The sequence below is a fragment of the Bombus impatiens genome, unplaced genomic scaffold (assembly GCF_000188095.3).
Source record: "Bombus impatiens unplaced genomic scaffold, BIMP_2.2 scf_0673, whole genome shotgun sequence".
Taxonomy (NCBI): Eukaryota; Metazoa; Arthropoda; class Insecta; order Hymenoptera; family Apidae; genus Bombus; species Bombus impatiens.
The window spans coordinates 319,397-337,681 of record NT_177092.1 but is presented as its reverse complement, the minus strand read 5'-3'; the positions used below and the strand labels follow the sequence as shown (position 1 = coordinate 337,681).

At 34.7% G+C, this 18,285-nt stretch overlaps 1 protein-coding gene across 1 annotated transcript in view; it reads left to right on the top strand.

The window, feature by feature from the left end:
- The window catches only part of LOC100740306 (uncharacterized serine-rich protein C215.13), a 66,010-nt gene extending 48,983 nt beyond the window's left edge, over positions 1-17,027 (top strand). Inside the window, exon 2 of the mRNA XM_012390018.3 lies at positions 14,242-17,027. Within this exon, the coding sequence (XP_012245441.1) occupies positions 14,242-16,104 (1,863 nt within the window). The 3' untranslated portion in view covers positions 16,105-17,027. The remainder of the gene's footprint in view (positions 1-14,241) is intronic.
- Positions 17,028-18,285: the final 1,258 nt, after the last annotated feature.

The following is an 18,285-nucleotide window of genomic DNA, read 5'->3' as shown; positions in this document are numbered from 1 at the left end:
CAAAAGGTCGCGCGACCCCGTGTGTGATTCAATGACGTTTTTCGTTTTCGTTTTGATCGATGGTTCCGTGGAGCGTAGGTGTTCGGTGTAGACAGTGGTTGTTCAGATTCGAGTAGGTTTGTTTGCACGGGAACCTTTGTCCGTTAATGGACTGCGGATGTTTATGGGGGTACAATATTTCATAATATACGAAGCATTAGATCGTTTTACGAGCTTTGTAAGTTTCTTATGGAAAGAAAAATATGACATTAGGAAAAAACAATAGAAGCAGGATCGTCAATTTGCGGTGTGAAACAAAAATATAGCTCGTAATTGAAAGAGAAAAAAAACTTAATTTGTGCTTCTATTTCTGCGTATTAAAATAAGCATAGGGTAACGTGTGATGATCAGCTCCAAATCTTGGTTTACTCCCACAGGGTTGATTATCTCAAATAATATAATTATCTCGTATTGTTGTTTGTCAAATAACATAATAAAATTCTTGAAAAATTACCTATTGCTAGAGCGTGAAAACATTAGCATTTAGATAGTTAGATATTAATAGTTCTTCAAGGATGAATTTAACAAATTACTCTTACATATGTATCTAACATGCCAATTAAATCAATATAAATAAATGAATAGAAATCTAAGCAGTAAAAGAAATAGAATTTTCTAGTCCAAACTCAAAATTTAATTCTTTTATTCATCCAGGATTAACCGAAAAATAAATAGACCGTAGCTAAAAGTTGCTTTCCTGTTTGACTATATAAAGCACGGCTGCACACCTTACGTAAATTATATAGAACTGGAGTGTGGGAGGACTGAAACATTTATTACGGTGTCCCCGAGTACGAAATTACGCCACTGTGCATTGTGTAAGCATTGCCGGGCACACGCATGCTAGTTAAACTTTCGCTGGCGAGACATTGAAAACTGACCCTTACTTTTTCTCAGTACACACGCTCGTTCTGCGTGCACGCAACTCGATAGCACATACGTATCTCGCAGAAATTCGCAGGAATTCACAAATTTCAAGAATATCTATATTCAAGTATGTATTATTATGTACGATATTACAAAAATTTGTAAAATATTCAATGTATTCAAATAACAGCTCTATATAGTGACCTTGAATTCGAAAGTTAACTCAAAAGCAACATCGATTCTTATTATTAAATATCGCAATTAATGCATACGATCGCGTATTAATCGCTTCTTGTCTGAACCATGATTATTCAATTATAATAACAAAAACTAATTGGTCATGGTCGGCACCGAACATATGAATGATTATCAATGAACATATTTCGTTGCCGTTATTACTCATACGCTCATTGTTATCGCCGCTAATATTACGTTTGTTAATATATATATTATCGTTATTAACGTAGCAGTATGTATATATAAGTGAATGTTATATGCCTTAAGTGTATTATCAAGCCTACTAAAAGTTTGCATCTGCATGATCGTTTATATAATTGCATGTGAATAGTAATTTGAAGTTAGCCTAAAAAAATTATTATAGGACTGAAATCTTGCTTAATGAAGCTGATCGTTTAAAAGATCTGTTTTAAAAATGTTATATTGTTCATACATTGTATATTATAAATATATATTATAAAAATTATTTTTCTAATTCTAGTTTATATTCACATTCGTACACTTTATACATTTAAATTCTATATAAGAATATATATTTTTGAAATGGATTAAAATTGTTTACTGAATAATATAACATGTCACATTTTGTATAATTACATTTAAAAACATATGATATACAATAAGTGAAAGACAATAACGCAGCAAATAAGTAATTCGTGTTGCTTCTGCTAACATTGATTTATATAAATACTATCAAAGAAATATATAATTGATTAAATAATATATCATTAAATGACAGGCGACAATGAATTGTGCAAAGAGCATTTTCAAAAAAAACAAATAGAATAACTATATTATAAAGCAAGCCATATTACTACGAAAACACATCTACTCTATGTTTATTCTAGCACGAGATAAATATCTACGTTTATAAGCCTCTTAATTACATTAGCAAGCTGTTTAATAACATCATTAATCTTGTTTATTGCTATCTCAAAAGTTAACCATGATTACAGTTCTTCTATAACACTAGTTCTACTAGTTCTTCTAGAATAACACTGCATAGAGGAGAACAATTCAATCCAGAAATTATCGTACATTTCGCATGTTACAAAACGAAGAATAGACGTTGGTAAAGTCATAGTTAGAAAGCGATTAAACGGCAGACGAATAAAGTTCATAGCTTTATAATAAACTGAACGTGTCATAAGTGCCAACTAATCCTTGTTTCATGCTTTAACGTGCCATTATTATATTTGCTTCTTTTAGTCACGTTTCGCAAGATATTTCACTCGTTTTCAGGGTTTTCGTTTTAGACAAGTGGCTGGAATCTCGCAATAAAATCCCGGTGACACTGTTCTCCGGGTGCGATTCAAAGCTTTGGCTTCTTTATTTTGATCATAAACTCTATAGCACTTCTTTGTTCCCTTGTACCGTTAACCCTTAACTTGTATCGTTTACTCATACATATGTAGCCATAACAATTTAGACTAACATATTTGGTATTTATTCGGTTGCATTCACTATCCTGTGCCATATATGCGACAAGAAATAATCACTTTTACTGTGTAAAATGTCGATCACTAAATAAAATTAATTATATGGAGCTATTACAATTGTTAAAATGACTATATATGCTATATCCGTCACAGAAATTTTACATCATTTACATCATTAGATGAACAATTAATCGATCAAAATTATACAACAATACAACTGTACTTGTATCCATACAAGTTAGACGTCCAAAAATCTTCAAGAAATCTTTGTAAGTAAATTATTTATATTTATCTATTATTTGCCAGATTTTTATTATGATATAGAATATACAGTTTTCTATAATCCAAGGTAGTAATTTTCAATACTTTGATCTCTATATACTTTGATTCCTAATAATTGTTCAGATTTATCGCATTTTCTCCAAGTATCCTAATACTTACGAACTAAGTATTAAGCTCCTACTTTGGTTTCTTTGACACAAATTTTATTCTACAGTCATCGATAGTTTCACTGCAAATATCCAAAATCAATAATATTAATTGAGAATTAACAAGTCTTATTACGATATCGCTTTGTCATACATTTCGAAAGATTACGATTTCTCGTAAAAAGAAATGGATACCTAAAGAACGAACTTCCTGTCTCTCCTTACATCACTTTACAGCAGTAACAATTTTGAACTTACTCAACGTCATGAATTGTTTTGCTGCACGATAATTTGCCAGAACGTTGGCATGAGCGGTATCGAGAATATGAAAGAGCGTTATATCGAGCGGAGTGTTAAAGCAGCGTGATTAGTTTCGCCCGATCATAATTCCGCGGATTTTTTTCCGAAAGAGGCGTGGGAATGATCGAGACTGGCGCGCAATCGCCATGAAATCCGAGGAAATTGCCATTGTTGCGCCGAGATACGCCGCTTATTAATTGATTCTTAAACCGTTGTTAACGCGCCAAAGGAGAAGATCTGCCAGGATTCTACTCGGATACAACGAAGCACACGCGTCCTTTCGCTGATTACTTTCGTAAATCGCTATAAATTTCAAGGATACGAAGTTATTTCTGAATCATAACTCGCGAAACGAATTATCTTTGTTACTTGGTGGAAAAAGTCGTAGCGCAAGAATGAAGTAAGAATGTAACATTCTTTGGAAGAGCGTTCAAAGTGTGAAACTCACGGCGATCTTCCCTTTATCGTCGACCTTTTCCTTTCCTGGCGACGCGACGCGACGAGTTATCTTTTAAATAGATGCCCGAAGCTGTTACGAGGTTATTTGGATACCACGTTAATGGAATGTTTTGGTTTATTATTTTCCAGTTAGTAAAATAAGAGTAATAAGGAAGATATGCGAAGAAACGGCTATAGTGCAGTCTTCCTTTGACTTTTGTTTAGAAACGCTGATGTCATGGTGTGGCTTGTATCAAATGGATATCCATATATTATATAAGATACAGTGGTTACAAAAAGTATTGTTACGTACCCTTATTTCCTAATGAAGTTTTTTTATTAGCTTCTATATATTTCATATTCATAATGTCAGATTTTTATAGTTATATCGTTATATACTTATACTATACTACTATTTTACTATATCGTTAATATACTTGTACCTAGTCAGTTAGTAGGTAAACTTTATAGTAAATGCAACGATGTTCCATTATTTTTATATATATTGTATGAAGACTACAGGCGAAGAACATGATTTTCTATTTTTCATTTGGAACAGTTTTAATATTGTGAATTAATGCTTAATTGGCTTTATATCAAATTTCTTAGATTTATTATCTATTTTTAATATATGTTTATACGTAACAATTAATTTTCCTTTTCATCTATTATAAGTATCTTCTTTTAATCCGATTATCCGATTAAAAGAAGGATTAAAATGGATATAAAAATCAACAAATTAACAAATATAGATTTATCGTGGTTTTATATATTATATCAACATGAATTTATGTATTTTACAGAATGGAAAGAAACAGGAGTGAGGTTCGTTAAAATTACATATATCCAATAAGGAGACTTTTAGTTGTATAGTTACTTCGACTTTTAAATCAGAAACAGACAACTTGTCATCTTAAACGACTGAACCTGTTCAGATCATTATTCAGTTGGGTACCTACATTGTCTAGAAACAGTGCTATAGTTACTCGAATATAGCGCGATAAAAATCAGGACTAGCTTAATATAGAAAAAACACTTACCTACCTGAAGAACTTGTCCAGATGAAAGAAGAAGGAAGTTCGTGTAGGTACAGAACAGTTAATTGAAATTATATATTTTGAAAGCAATTAAAAATGTTTAATCCTGAAGTAGCAACATTTGTATTTTTTCGTTATAATTATAAATATTATCAATATTTCATTATAATTAAGAATAAAGAATAATTTCTAATTCTTTCATGCATAGATCCAAATTACGAATACAAGAACACATATTTGACCTTATATGAAAAAACATTCTACTTAGATACAGAACCTTAATTTTTCAAAAGAACTAATCAAGATATATGATACCTTACCACATAAGTCATGTTACATTTTCTCACTACACAATAATCAAGTACAAAACTACGAACTTCAAGGTTATTATCCTGTAGAACAAGCTCGTAACTTTCATGCACTCCTCAACATCGACGTCGCCCTCTGTTTCATCGTGCACGTCTTGATCGTCGAAATTCCTAACTTGGAACTTCGTCTCTTAAACCAGGAACTTCCTACCATATTCAAGGTTACTCGTCAAAAATGAAATAATTTTTTTCTCGGAGAAAAGAACGTGCCAATCAGAAACCGTCGTACGTTACGTAAAATTAGTCAATTTGCGTCCATCGGCGAAGTAAACTTTTTCCATCGAAAAGCGTGAATGTCCAAAAAACAAACAGCGACCTTGGACAGATGATATACATACATCGTCATCGACACAGCACCGCAAGGGAGGAACGACCGGAATGAAACGAGATCGAAGCTGAGTACAGCGGAGCTGTCAGGACAAAAGCGCTCATTGACAGACGGTGCGTCGTCAGAAGAAAGACAATTTAGTCTTAATGGAAAAAAGACTCGCTTACATTGGGACAAACGGGTTGGACGAGCTATCTACAGGGAAGGTATCGAATCATGTGTGTATACACGCTGCCGCTGAAAAATATCCGGATACTTGCTTCTCTTCAACAACGTGTAATTCAATCACGAGTTTACAAAAGGACACATCCTCGAGTATTGGAATCTACAACAGTGAAATAAGTTATGGCACAATTTTAAAATGCGAACAAGTTAATGCCGAGCCTCTATTACCCTAACTACGATCGAACGTAATTTCGTAATACGTATAACGCTTATTCTTATAAAGAAATAAATTCCACAGTGGTTACGAAAATTATTTGCACACCACTGTATTTCCTGATTAATTAGATCCATGTATATTAAATTTCGTATCATTTAGTAATACTCTCACATTATTACAAAAATGTCATGCTGTGAAAATGAAATGCAAAAAACATTTCATTGGAAGATAAAGAGTGTGTAGTCTGTGTGTCAATAGAAGAAACAATCGAAATCGTAGCACTAAAATCCTAATATCTGAATTAATAAGGAAAGCTGGAAGGGGATAGCGAATTTTATTCATCGAAACTGTTCGGTTATCCAAATTGCCTTGCTCCCGACCTGTTCGAATAAACGAAGTTCTATTCTAAAATGTCAGAATCGACAGTGTACGCTTGTGTGCATGCTCCTCGCCACACCCAGTCGCAACCTTGATTATGAGCCTATATGAGCCATTTCGCATATTCCTCAGAACTTGATACGCTCGTGTCATTTACTTGTATACGCACATTGATTCCTCGATCACGTGCTTTACGCCGACACGTCGGCCGACTGAAATCAAACACGTTAGTTCTACCAAAAATAAATAAGCCCCGAGAGGAATGTATTTATTTCGCTTGGTTGAAAATATGCTGACGCCATGAATAGGAGAAAAATACCCGAGTACACGATTGATGCCCTCTTTTGGTTAGGTTAGCCTCGAGTAAAAATTTTGCTCGAGTATTTTCGATCCTACTGAACGAGATAACGAATTACTTCAACCTACATGGAGTTGTACATTCAGTTGTCGCTCGTTTTGACAGAATGTAAAATGGAAACATGTTGTTACGCTTTGTGCTGAGTTCTTGAGTAATTAAAGTAATTGAGCCCATCTGACTTTAGAGAAGAGTGTCTTGTAAGTGTATCGAGCAAAATCTTGTAACGTAGGTTTATGATAATCGTTGTTTGCTGTTTTGTTGATAGTCAGGGGGCAAATGTTAAACGTGTTTAAGATATTTCACTTCAATGATAGTGCCACTCGTTGTCTGGAGTGAGTGTGATTTCATTCACTTGCAACGAAATTGACTTTTCATGATTGGACGAGAAAATTATTATTCTGAAGAAACTGTTAAGACCATTCATAAGTTCTGTTTGATAAAACATAACTTCTGTTACTATATCATTGAATTACATCTTTTAAGTTAAGTAGAATAAATATTAAAACCATACTACTTTTAGTATCTTTTGTATCATTTAAAAGAAAACCTTATGTAAATTCTTCTATACTTAATTAACGTTTCTAAATCTAGATCAGATCAGAGCGAAGGATATGAAATAACTGTGTGTGTGTGTGTTAGATAACATTTTTTCCACTTTTCGACCAGTTATTGTTAAGTAGGTCAGACAGTTATATATCGCGAAAGACATTAAAAAGAAGCATTGAAACGGGGGCGACAGCAACAACTTGGCTCGCGCCCACTTGCAACTTCTCAAATCCGTGATTCCTTCACGATGAGTTTGCTTTTGAAACGGCGCGGCGGCCGCACCTGTGAATCGCCGTCATTCATATCTTCATTCGTATCATTCGTTGCGTTTTAATTACGTTATTGCGTACGATTGCGTCAATATTGAACTCTTGCTTACAATGCCTAAGAGCGAGCAATCGATATCGTTTGATGTTTTCTTTTTGTAGATTAATTTTAGGACGTCGCAACCGCTTATTGGCGTACCGCGGTAGAAACGGTGTACCTCATTATTTAACGTCACCTTTCAGAGAAGCCTAATGAGCTCTTAAAAACTAGGTTCTCGAGTTCAAACTTGTGCAACATTATGTATGTACAAACGTGTGACATTAATCGTGTTTTAAGTGTTTTGTCTTTTTATCTTTACAACCGATTAAACAAGGATTTATTGCTTAACGACGTTTCCTGTAAAAATTTTCAGACAAATTCTTCTTTGGTATTTTCGTTTAAAGTTTGAGTAAGCAAACTCCTCTAACAATTCTAATTACTCTAAGAAATGATGTGTAATTAAAATATATTAATTACCGTGAAACGTCACATTATTATGGTGTCATTATCTCCATTCGTTTCTTTCCTTCTACTTTTGCATTCCAATTTAATACTACATTTTAGGATTTATATTAATATCCAATATTCCATATTAGTATTTTCTTTTCATATTTGATCCCAAATTTCATATAGATTTTTATGACATAAAGTTTATGACATTTTGTTGTGTTATATTCTCATAATCATATTTCGACTTACATAGAACAAATTTTAAAACAAAAATTCCGGACAAATTATAATTAGGAATTACAATTAGGAAATTACAGTTCCATTTTAACATTGAATCAGACAATGTATTCAAGGTTTGCCAAACCTACCGGTCTAGTCTAATCTTATCGATACACGTAATACTAACGTCCAGCTTGGCTGAGCTCATTCTCACCCTTTCAAAAAATGACGATTCTTTGGCGGTGACGAGGCCTGGCTTTAAAATGGCCGCACCTGCATATTGTTTATAACGCAAGAATATATCTGTTCGATCTGGTCCAATGTTTGTCCGCCTTTGTACCCTTTGTACCCACGCGAATTCCACTGTTTATGACTAACTACTTCATTACACGCGTGTACCCTTAACGAAGTTGTTTTTATTAATAGTAATTGAAACTTTGATTGATCATCAAATTATCAAATCGAACGAAATTTGTCTCATAACTCGAACAGATTATTTCATAAGATAAATGCTTGACAAGAGTTCGTTCACCTTCGAACACTTGTCAGTAAAAAGACGTTAATTAGATCTGATTGGAACGACGGTCACGTCGAAAATACCGTGAAAGAGTCAATGACAAGATCTTTGGATCGACTTCCTTGGGGAAGTTACAGAAAGTTTGAGGTTCTGGGCATAGTGTTTTTTTCAACCCTTAGTATACCAAAGTAGAATTACTCAGGGACTTAAGTAGAATATATTATGATAATTTGGCTTATATGCTTTTCAAAGAGACTTATATCATATTGTTATCAGGTTTAATCGCTGTTAAGGACTGCTCTTTGTAAACCACTATGTTGAGAGTTAAGGAAACAAAATGAATTACTCCATATATAACACCTGCTTTTCTGTTTCTTTTGTGGTCAAACGTTATGTTTAACTTGAAGTATATCGCATTTAGATTATTAAACTGAATTTATTTCGATTAATTCTTTCCTCTTTTATAGCAATATCAATCACGACAAGAGATAATAAATATATTTAATATATTTGTATTTCGTCCAAAACGACGGATTTTGACAAATACATTTAAAGTATATTTACTGTTTTATGAAATTCTCTTTACATTTCATGCTGTTCTTCTTAGTAAAATTAATGTGTACGCCGATCCTTCACATTCCACGGTACGTTTTACGTATTTTATACAAATAACGTAACATAAATGCGAGTCATCTGCATAGGGAGTAAGTGGGCGAACCGAATGACCTCATCCGAGGTGTCCACACGACAATGCGCGTTCTCCTTTCAACAGGAAACCGTTCTAGACCAATCTTTGCTGGTTGTCGTTTGAACGTTGTCGGCCACTTTATAAATCGAGTGGATATCTCTCATGCTTATACAGATTACGTATACATGTACGATTTATGGTAGCGCGCACGAGCCGAAGTTGAGTTTATTAATTCCAGTAAAGTTCGGGATATCCCAACAAAAAAGTTAATTTCCTAAAACTAGCTTCTCGATTTTCTTTCTTTCTTTTTCTTCGTTTTATCGAACCTCTCGTTATCATATGGGTGTGGACGAAAAAAATTTTCGTCAGATACAAATTAGCTACATCAATGGAATTTAATAAAAATTTCGAAGTCGAGCTGGGTGGCGAATCTGACAGTACGATACTTCTTCCTTCTCAGAATCTTCTTTCACAATTTGAACAAAAAAACGGGACATTTTGATAACTGTTGATTTATTTATACGAGAGTGTTCGGAATGAAACATTTAATTTCTTACTAAACGTCGATGTTAATCGTACATAACTTATTTCATTCAGCTCGTTTATCAACACTTCACAATTTACACTTTGAGTTTCGGAATAACGTTGTAGTAATAAATTAATATGGTGCTATACTAAATAACGTAGCATTAGGCAAAGAATTTATACGCAGCAATCTAAAAGTAGTTTTACAAGCTTTTATGGAGGCAGCGATAAAAATTCCTTTCCGGTCGTGGATCTCTTCCTTATGGTTTCGACGTTTTTCCTTATGACAATTATTAGGCATCCATATTAATATATTTTAATATACAAGATGTCCCAGTTTTTTCCTAATAAACTTGTTCTATATGTTCGAACCATGGATATAAATAGAAAAAGTTTATATAGAAAAAGTTGAATGGTATAGTTAAATTCATAGTAGCTTCTTCTTCTATTACTAACTTCTATTACTTCTTCTTGTACTAACGACTTCTTCACAAATAGGTTAATACCTTCGGTCTTATAAACGAACTGAATCGACTAATATATTAAAAAATATATTGTACTTACTATACTACCTTACTGTACTTACCTTAAATAAGATATGAAAAAATTACTTACTAATATCCATGATTTTTCATTTCTATTTTGTATGACATCTTCGTAATACAATTATAAATACTTTTTGTTTGCTAAAATGAAAGCAAGATTAAAATATAAAGAAGCGTTAATTATCAAACTAACATTTGCGACGAAAGTTATATACATCTCAATGTTCCCAATGAAATTTCATCATATCCAAAAGTGTCTCTCCCATTCAAACGAGCCTTATGATCCTTCAAACATACAATCCTTTTTTTTTCATACGCGAACATCTGTTGCAAACGTTCGATCGCCATCGTGCTTAATACCGTTTCGAATCGTTTGTTCGAGCTGACGCAACGGTTGCGATGACCTTCCGCGGGATTGCAAAAATTCAATTCAGAGCGTTTTACGGCGGATCGAAAGCGAAACGACGATGAGCAAATCCAAACCAAGGAGGTCTCGACCTCTTTAAAATTATTAACGACGCCGGATCTCGGGCTTTCGTGCGGCAAATAAATGTTTTTACGCTTCTTTTCGCCCTCTGTCCCTTTTCTTCTGTTCGTTGCCGTTGGACTGTCTCACTGGGAGTCGTGTAATAACGATATAAATTAAGACTTTATGCTCGTAGAAAGCGTACGGTTCGTGGATTTCGAAGTTTTGGCTGATTGTGCGACGAATTTCATTTCATGACTTTTAACAGAGCTTTTGCCGTGAGGTAGCGCAATACTGGTCTCGACGATGAACCTTGACGAAAGAACCGCGCAACGATCAGCCGTGCTCTTTTACGTCCGTTTAAGTCTCTTTAAGAACAATTAAAGAATTCAAAGGGATCCCGAGAACTACGGCCAACAGTGTATTAGTATTGCTTGAATATTTATTGACATCTATAATTCATTGGTTAATAGAAAACAGTAATCGTTAATAGAAAACAGGTGTTCCTTGGAATAAAAAAGACGATTGTAAGTATAAAAAGATTTACAAAGATATTTCCACGAAACACATATTAGATACACGTATACTGTTAATATGAAAATTAATACGAATAATTTTTGTCATCTATCATCGCAATTTTTATGGTAAGCCTAGAAGGTTCAAAGAAAATTATTAAAGCAACAGAAAAATCTATGAACAGAACTTACATAAACATGAATAGAATTTATATAAAAGATTCCTACATAAATATCTGTATAATTCTTTAATGTAAAAAATATTACACTATCTTAAGTGAACTATTACCTGTTTGACAGTATAAAAGTTATATAGTTCATAATCTTTTAGCTTGTATAAAGGATTAACATATGCATACATGCAGTCACATGAGTATGTGTATACATATGTGAGTGTGTATGTGTAAGAGTATTCAAGCTCAAGAAACTTTCGAACGTTTTGTAAGGTATAAAAGATATATTGCTCAGTATTCTCAAATGAATATGCAATTTAAATCTGACAGCAAAAACAAAACTGTTAATTGCATGTTATGACTGAGTTTTTACGGACGCACATCCCGGTGAGGAGTGTTCTTTGAAATTTCATGGTCAAAGTCGCGCTGTGGATGTACTCACTTATCTTAATTTACAACATTTAAACGCATGAATATTGACCAAAACACTGAATGATTTTACACTGCTTTTAATTTCATTCACACCTGTTATACATATATACATACACAGGACCCTCGTATTTTCGTTTTCAGCCTGAGGAAGAAGGAAATTGGAAATATGCGAAAATTACTATTTACAATTTTCAAGCTTCTTATTAAGCGCTTATTTCATATGTAAACAAAATATGCCAATTATGTTAATTAGATATTACTTGCATGATATTTTGTTTTCATATTATTGCTACATGTATGTGACTTGAAATAAGAAAATGAAGACATATTACATACTGTTATTATATAAATATACTTATATTTATATAACTTATATTATATTTATATATACTTATATTTATATACTTATATTTATCAGCATTGATATCGTTCGATATAAGAATACTTTTTCTGTATTATCGATTTATATAAAGAAATTTTAATAGTTTTGACAAAGATAATAAAACTGAATCTAAATTGTTTGTTTAATTACTTCATTAAGGATACTTACAACACATTTATATTATAAAAACATAATATAACGAAGTGAGCACTTACTTTCATTTCATAGTTTATGTGATGAATCTATTATATAAATAATTATTTAACGAGATAATAAGAACTAACCTAAACTTCCTAGCATCCCACCCTCTCCTGGTTTATACGGCGGAGACCTGCTAGATAGTCTTACTGGTAAGTCCTCTAGCAGATCCTGAGCGAAATACTCTTTTCGCCTTTCTTTCTTCACATTCTTCTCTCTCGCTCTAACTCTAACCACTAAGTAAACTAACTTCGAAACATTGAATTTTATCTGAACTTTAACAATTTACACCTATTATCTTTGTTTAATTTATTTCTATTATCGCAAGGATTTGAGGCATCGCGCTATAAGAAACGCGTTCTTAAGGGATGGCGAAGGCCGCCAGTTTTAAATACGCTAGAAAATGAGATGTTTGGGAAGATAACAAGGTGACAGCTATGAAACACGAGTTAAAACTCCCCGGCGTAATAAGCTGCGCCCGTTCGTGTACTTTACGGCGGCCATAACATAATTTATAAATTGCTCGGATGCACCTGGCGTGACCTTCGTGTGTCCAATATGGTCCGACGCGATGGCGCTTTATCGTTCGCGCGCGAATTGAAAAATAAACGCGACCCGACATGCTCCGCGCGTCCTCGGATCGTAAAGTACTTACGAACTTGTTCACCGATTCCACGTGGCTTTAATGGCCCTCGCAACAGTTCGCCTAACTTTTACACTTTGCACTTTACAGATACTGGAAACGCCCCACGTTAGCCTGCACGATGCATATCTCCATGCAACGTTAACAACGTACTTTTGTTTCAACTGTTCTCTGTATTTCTGTCTTCAGGATTCTCGCCCGTTCCATGGATAGCGATTTACTTGAGGACGATTTGGTTCTTTGTGTTCTTTTATGAATTCTTTACCATTTTAATGTGAACGCATTGTGAGAAGCGCATGTTTCAATAAATTCGTTTTGTGAAAGTGGAGATTTTCAATATAAAGGTTAATATTGAGAATCTGAAATTCTCATTCTTATAGTAATAAAATTAAGAGGTTCTTTTTCGGTATAGGTTGCTGAGGATTCATGCGAAATTTTAACCTAGAATTTCTTTGGATAGAACTTTTACTTTTATCAAATAAAATTTCAAACATTTGACTCAACGAATGATTATATATTATAATGCCTTATATATGATAAGGCATTAATTAATAGTAACATTGATGAGTATCTTAGATTTTTTATAATTTATGATCTTTTGGCAGTAAAGAAGCTTGGATGTAGATGATCGAATTATGAAATATGAAAAAGTTTGTTTGCTTATGAAGAGGATTGATGTATACATAGAAGAACTTGATACATTTACATTTGTACAATTAAAAATTGAAAATTAAAAAATACAATTACATTCGTATCTTCATAGCACAAATGAGTCTGAGTACAGACGCTATGACAAAGTTTTTTACCTAAAATTTAAAGACGCGATATCACTTGAGAAATGAGAGTATTCTGAAACTCAACATTACAAGATATGAAAATCAAAATAATCACGGACGCATTCGTGATCCTCTTACATTCTCCAAAATGCAATAATACTAAACCATCGCTATAAAATGTTACTTTAAGAGCGATCTTTAATTGCTATTCAACATTATAAATCCTTTCCGCATTCCACTAACCGACCAAACATTTTCCAGGTACTGCTGCAGGCGGCACTGGTGTGGGACGAAGTACACGGTGCTCCAGCGAAGAGAAACGACATACTCGCGGGCACGGAATTTCTGTCAGTCTTCATAAACGGCGCCATGGCCACGCCGCCACAGCGACGTAGGGGTTTCAGACGAGGAGGACACACGTCGTCAACAGGAGATAGCGCGACAGCGGAATCGCATCAGCACGAGGCTTCGATTTACCGAATATCGCGAAATCCTGGCAATAAACAAGTCGTCCCGAGAGCGCGCAACACCAGTGGCCGAGAAGAGGTCGTTCGATTTTACCCCATAAGCCACAAAACGTTAGAAAATAGGCAACAAAATCTAGCATCGTTAATCGACGAATTGAGCACCACCAGTGACATATCTTCGACACGGCTGGCTCCTCAAAGTTCAATAAGTACGACGACGGTCACGTCGACGACAGCTCAAGAGAAATCACCATCGAGGACAAACGCAACGAGCAATTCGACGAACAAAGCAGTCAGCCGACAGAAAGTTATAGGTGTCAGTGTGACGTCCACCGTCGAAGCTACGCCGTACAAGGTCAGGGTGGAACATTACGACAATACAGATGCGACAGTCGTGTCTCGACCGCCAAGCTCCATCGGAATTTCGTCTAAAGATGTTACGAAAGAGTTGAAGAATGGCACGACAAGGCCTCCTACTACGAGGACTATGAGCTCCACGACTGCGAGAACATTGACCACGACTACTACAACGACGACGACAACCACTTCTAAATCGCCGAGAATGACGACACCGTCGCCTTCAAGCTTCGTCACTGAGGAACTTAGTAACATCGTATCAGAATCGAACAGGAGCGAATTCTCCGTTGACGAAGGCTCGCTGAGCACCAGTTGGCGAGTTCAAAGTTCGGTTACGCCTAGATCGATGAACAAGCACACTCCTTCTTTCGTTGAACATCAGAAGGAGATAAATAATAATAATAACAACAATACGAACAATCCTTCAGGGGACATGATCACCCTGCCAACAGAGGAGAACTACGAGTTGCCGGAAGAGAACGCCGAATCAAAGGAGTTCAGCGAAGAACCAATGGAAGTACAGTCAGAGCGCTACCAGGCCCAAGGTCGAAAGGCAGGCAGACACTTCGACGCTTCCCACTACAATCGTCCAGGCTCCAAGATGTATAGCCAGCCATCGAAGAGCTATAAGTCACCACGGCCGTACAGCGAGCCAGCTAAATTGTACAGCGAATCAGCGAAGGGCTATAACGAACCTGAGAAAATTTATGGAGAACCAGCCAAGGTGTACAGCGAGCCAGCAAAGGTTTATAGTGAACCAGCGAAGGTATATAGTGAACCAGCCAAGGTTTACAGCGAACCTGCAAAAGTCTATGGTGAACCAGAAAAAGTGTACTCGGAGCCATCGAAGGTTTACTCGGAACCAGCTAAAGTTTATTCGGAACCAGCGAAGGTTTATTCGCAACCTGCCCAAGTTTACAGCGAACCTAGCAAACTTTACGACTCAGAAGGTCAACCATTGAGTCGCGAACGTGGCGGAGAACCAGACGAGCAGAATTACGAGGTGGATGAATCCGTTAGCGTGAGTAGCAATGGAAACGTCCATGGACCACAGATTATGCTTACGGAACCTTCGAACGCTTCCGAAGTGGAAGATGGTCACAAAGTGGGTTACGTGGTCGAAGGTAGGAACTACAGGAAATACAGGGTCGAAGAGAGAACTCCGGACGGTTTTATCGTTGGGGAATACGGAGTGGTGAGCCACGATGATGGTTCTTTAAGAGGTGTTCGCTATACTGCGGATGGCACCATCAATCCTCGACTCATATACGATGCACTAATGAAATTCCTCGCTTTATGAGATGAATCAGCGATGGAAGGATGGATAGAAGTGTAACGGAGGCGAGTCGACTCAATCGTGTCGCTTTGCTAGAAGAATGGCGAGACGAAGCGAAATGACTGATCTTTGAAACTGCTATTCCCAACTCAACTGCCTCAGAGTAATTTTAAGCATCGGGTTTCTTAGAATCTAAGGATCTTCCATGATTGTCTATGGCTGGTGATATGGGACTGATAGGTGGAGTATTTGGATTGTTTTTTGGTGTGTTAAGGACTGAGCATAGAAAGACGAGTCGAAGGAGCAACATGTTAAATTTCGACGAATTAAGATCTCGAGTTTCGTAAATTCTTATAAACTGTGCGAGATACTTCATCAGATAAATATTTCACTAAATACATCAACTATAAAAAGAGACGTATTTTTGCATTATCGGCAATTAGATGATTATATATGAAAAAAATATATTTTTACATAACTGACGCAAAATGTATTAAAAAGCAAAGGTAGAATAAAATATTTCTCTTATTTGAAGTACATTGAAACTACATATGTGCTCTAGATATGTGTACTATGGTGTTTCTAAGCGTTATATAGAAGCATATATGTCCGTTGAACACATTATAGAATAATAAGGAGATGATTAATAACAGGTATTAAATAAAGATTATGCTTAGAAAATAATTGAAGAGTGACTCAAAAATACATTAGTAAAATCATTCATCATTTCTTCGTAGAAATACACGTGTAAATTTATTATGAGTCCTAATTTTCTAGTTGAAAATACACCTCTCAAACGAAAACATAAATCACAACTACAAGTACATAGTACATTATTCACAATTTTCTGAGCAATTAATACATTTTATTCGATTATGAATGAAGAAAGTATTTACACTGCAGTAGAATTTTATTTATCTAAACCAGTCGGGAAACGACCAACTCATACAAAATAAGAATTTATTAATCCTCCCATTATCTTTAATTTTTGTTTTTATAATAAAAATTCGCTAATTACAATTGCATTTTAATAAATACAGTACTACTATATGTTCATAAAAATCTTATTAATAGTAAGAATAATTTCAATAAACCTATCAATAACTTGTTTCAATAAAAATTATTTTTAAGATCACCAACCGTCCAGTAACTTATAGAGGGGATTATAATAGAATCATAATAGAAAAAATATTTAGAAATATTATGTGTTTTTTAATATAATATTGTAGATATAAATGTAGAGCATCTGACGTAAATGTTACAAATAAGAGAAATATTTCAATCGATAAACTAAAGTATATGTATTTATGATTCATTGTACTTGAGATATTATTATCAAAAACGCATTGCAGAAGATCGAGAATTCAATGTCATCGCGAAAAGTACCATTGTGATAAATGCATGGTACACTAACATAAGTTCCACGAATAAGCAAACTACTTGGACTCGTTAGCATGGATAGTAATCTTTAGTTGGTCGTCACTCCGTCGTTTCTAAGGTCTGGAAAAGGTCACAGCGATCCTCCACTGACTTCGCGATCGGCTCTTTCGTCAGAGAGCTTGAAATTATAAAGAATACAAAGTTAAAGATTATTCATCGATGGTTATGGGAAAATTGAAGCGTACAAAGCGAAGATAGATTCTGAATGGTTTCCCTTTATGCATAAAATGATTTGTGTTCGAAGGATTCTAATGGCAACTTTATCAAGAATTTTTCTTTTATTACGTGACTTGTATTTCAAAATTTATAGAAATCCAACTTAGAATTTTACAATCTTATTAACTTACATCACATCAAAATACATTGATAGACAAAAATATTCGTACAGCTGCAGTGTAGAAATTAAAAAGCGATATTTCGTATATTATTAAATATATTCAAACGTATATGACTATGTACTATTCACAGACATTTACGTTAATGAATGTACAGAAATAAAAGTTAATTGCACCTATTACTGTCCCGGTGCATAATATCTATTGCATATATTAGTTGCATATATAATATAGAATACAAAAAATATTGCTCGTTTTATCTCTACGTTCCAACTGTATGATCATTTTTGTTTCTCATTGTAATTCTATAATCAATCTATTATGCATAAAATATAAACAAATACTTGGGTACTTTCAAATAGTGTACAAACGATAAAACAACGATCCAATCGCTGACTCGCCCAAAGCGACGCGACAATGTCGATAGAAC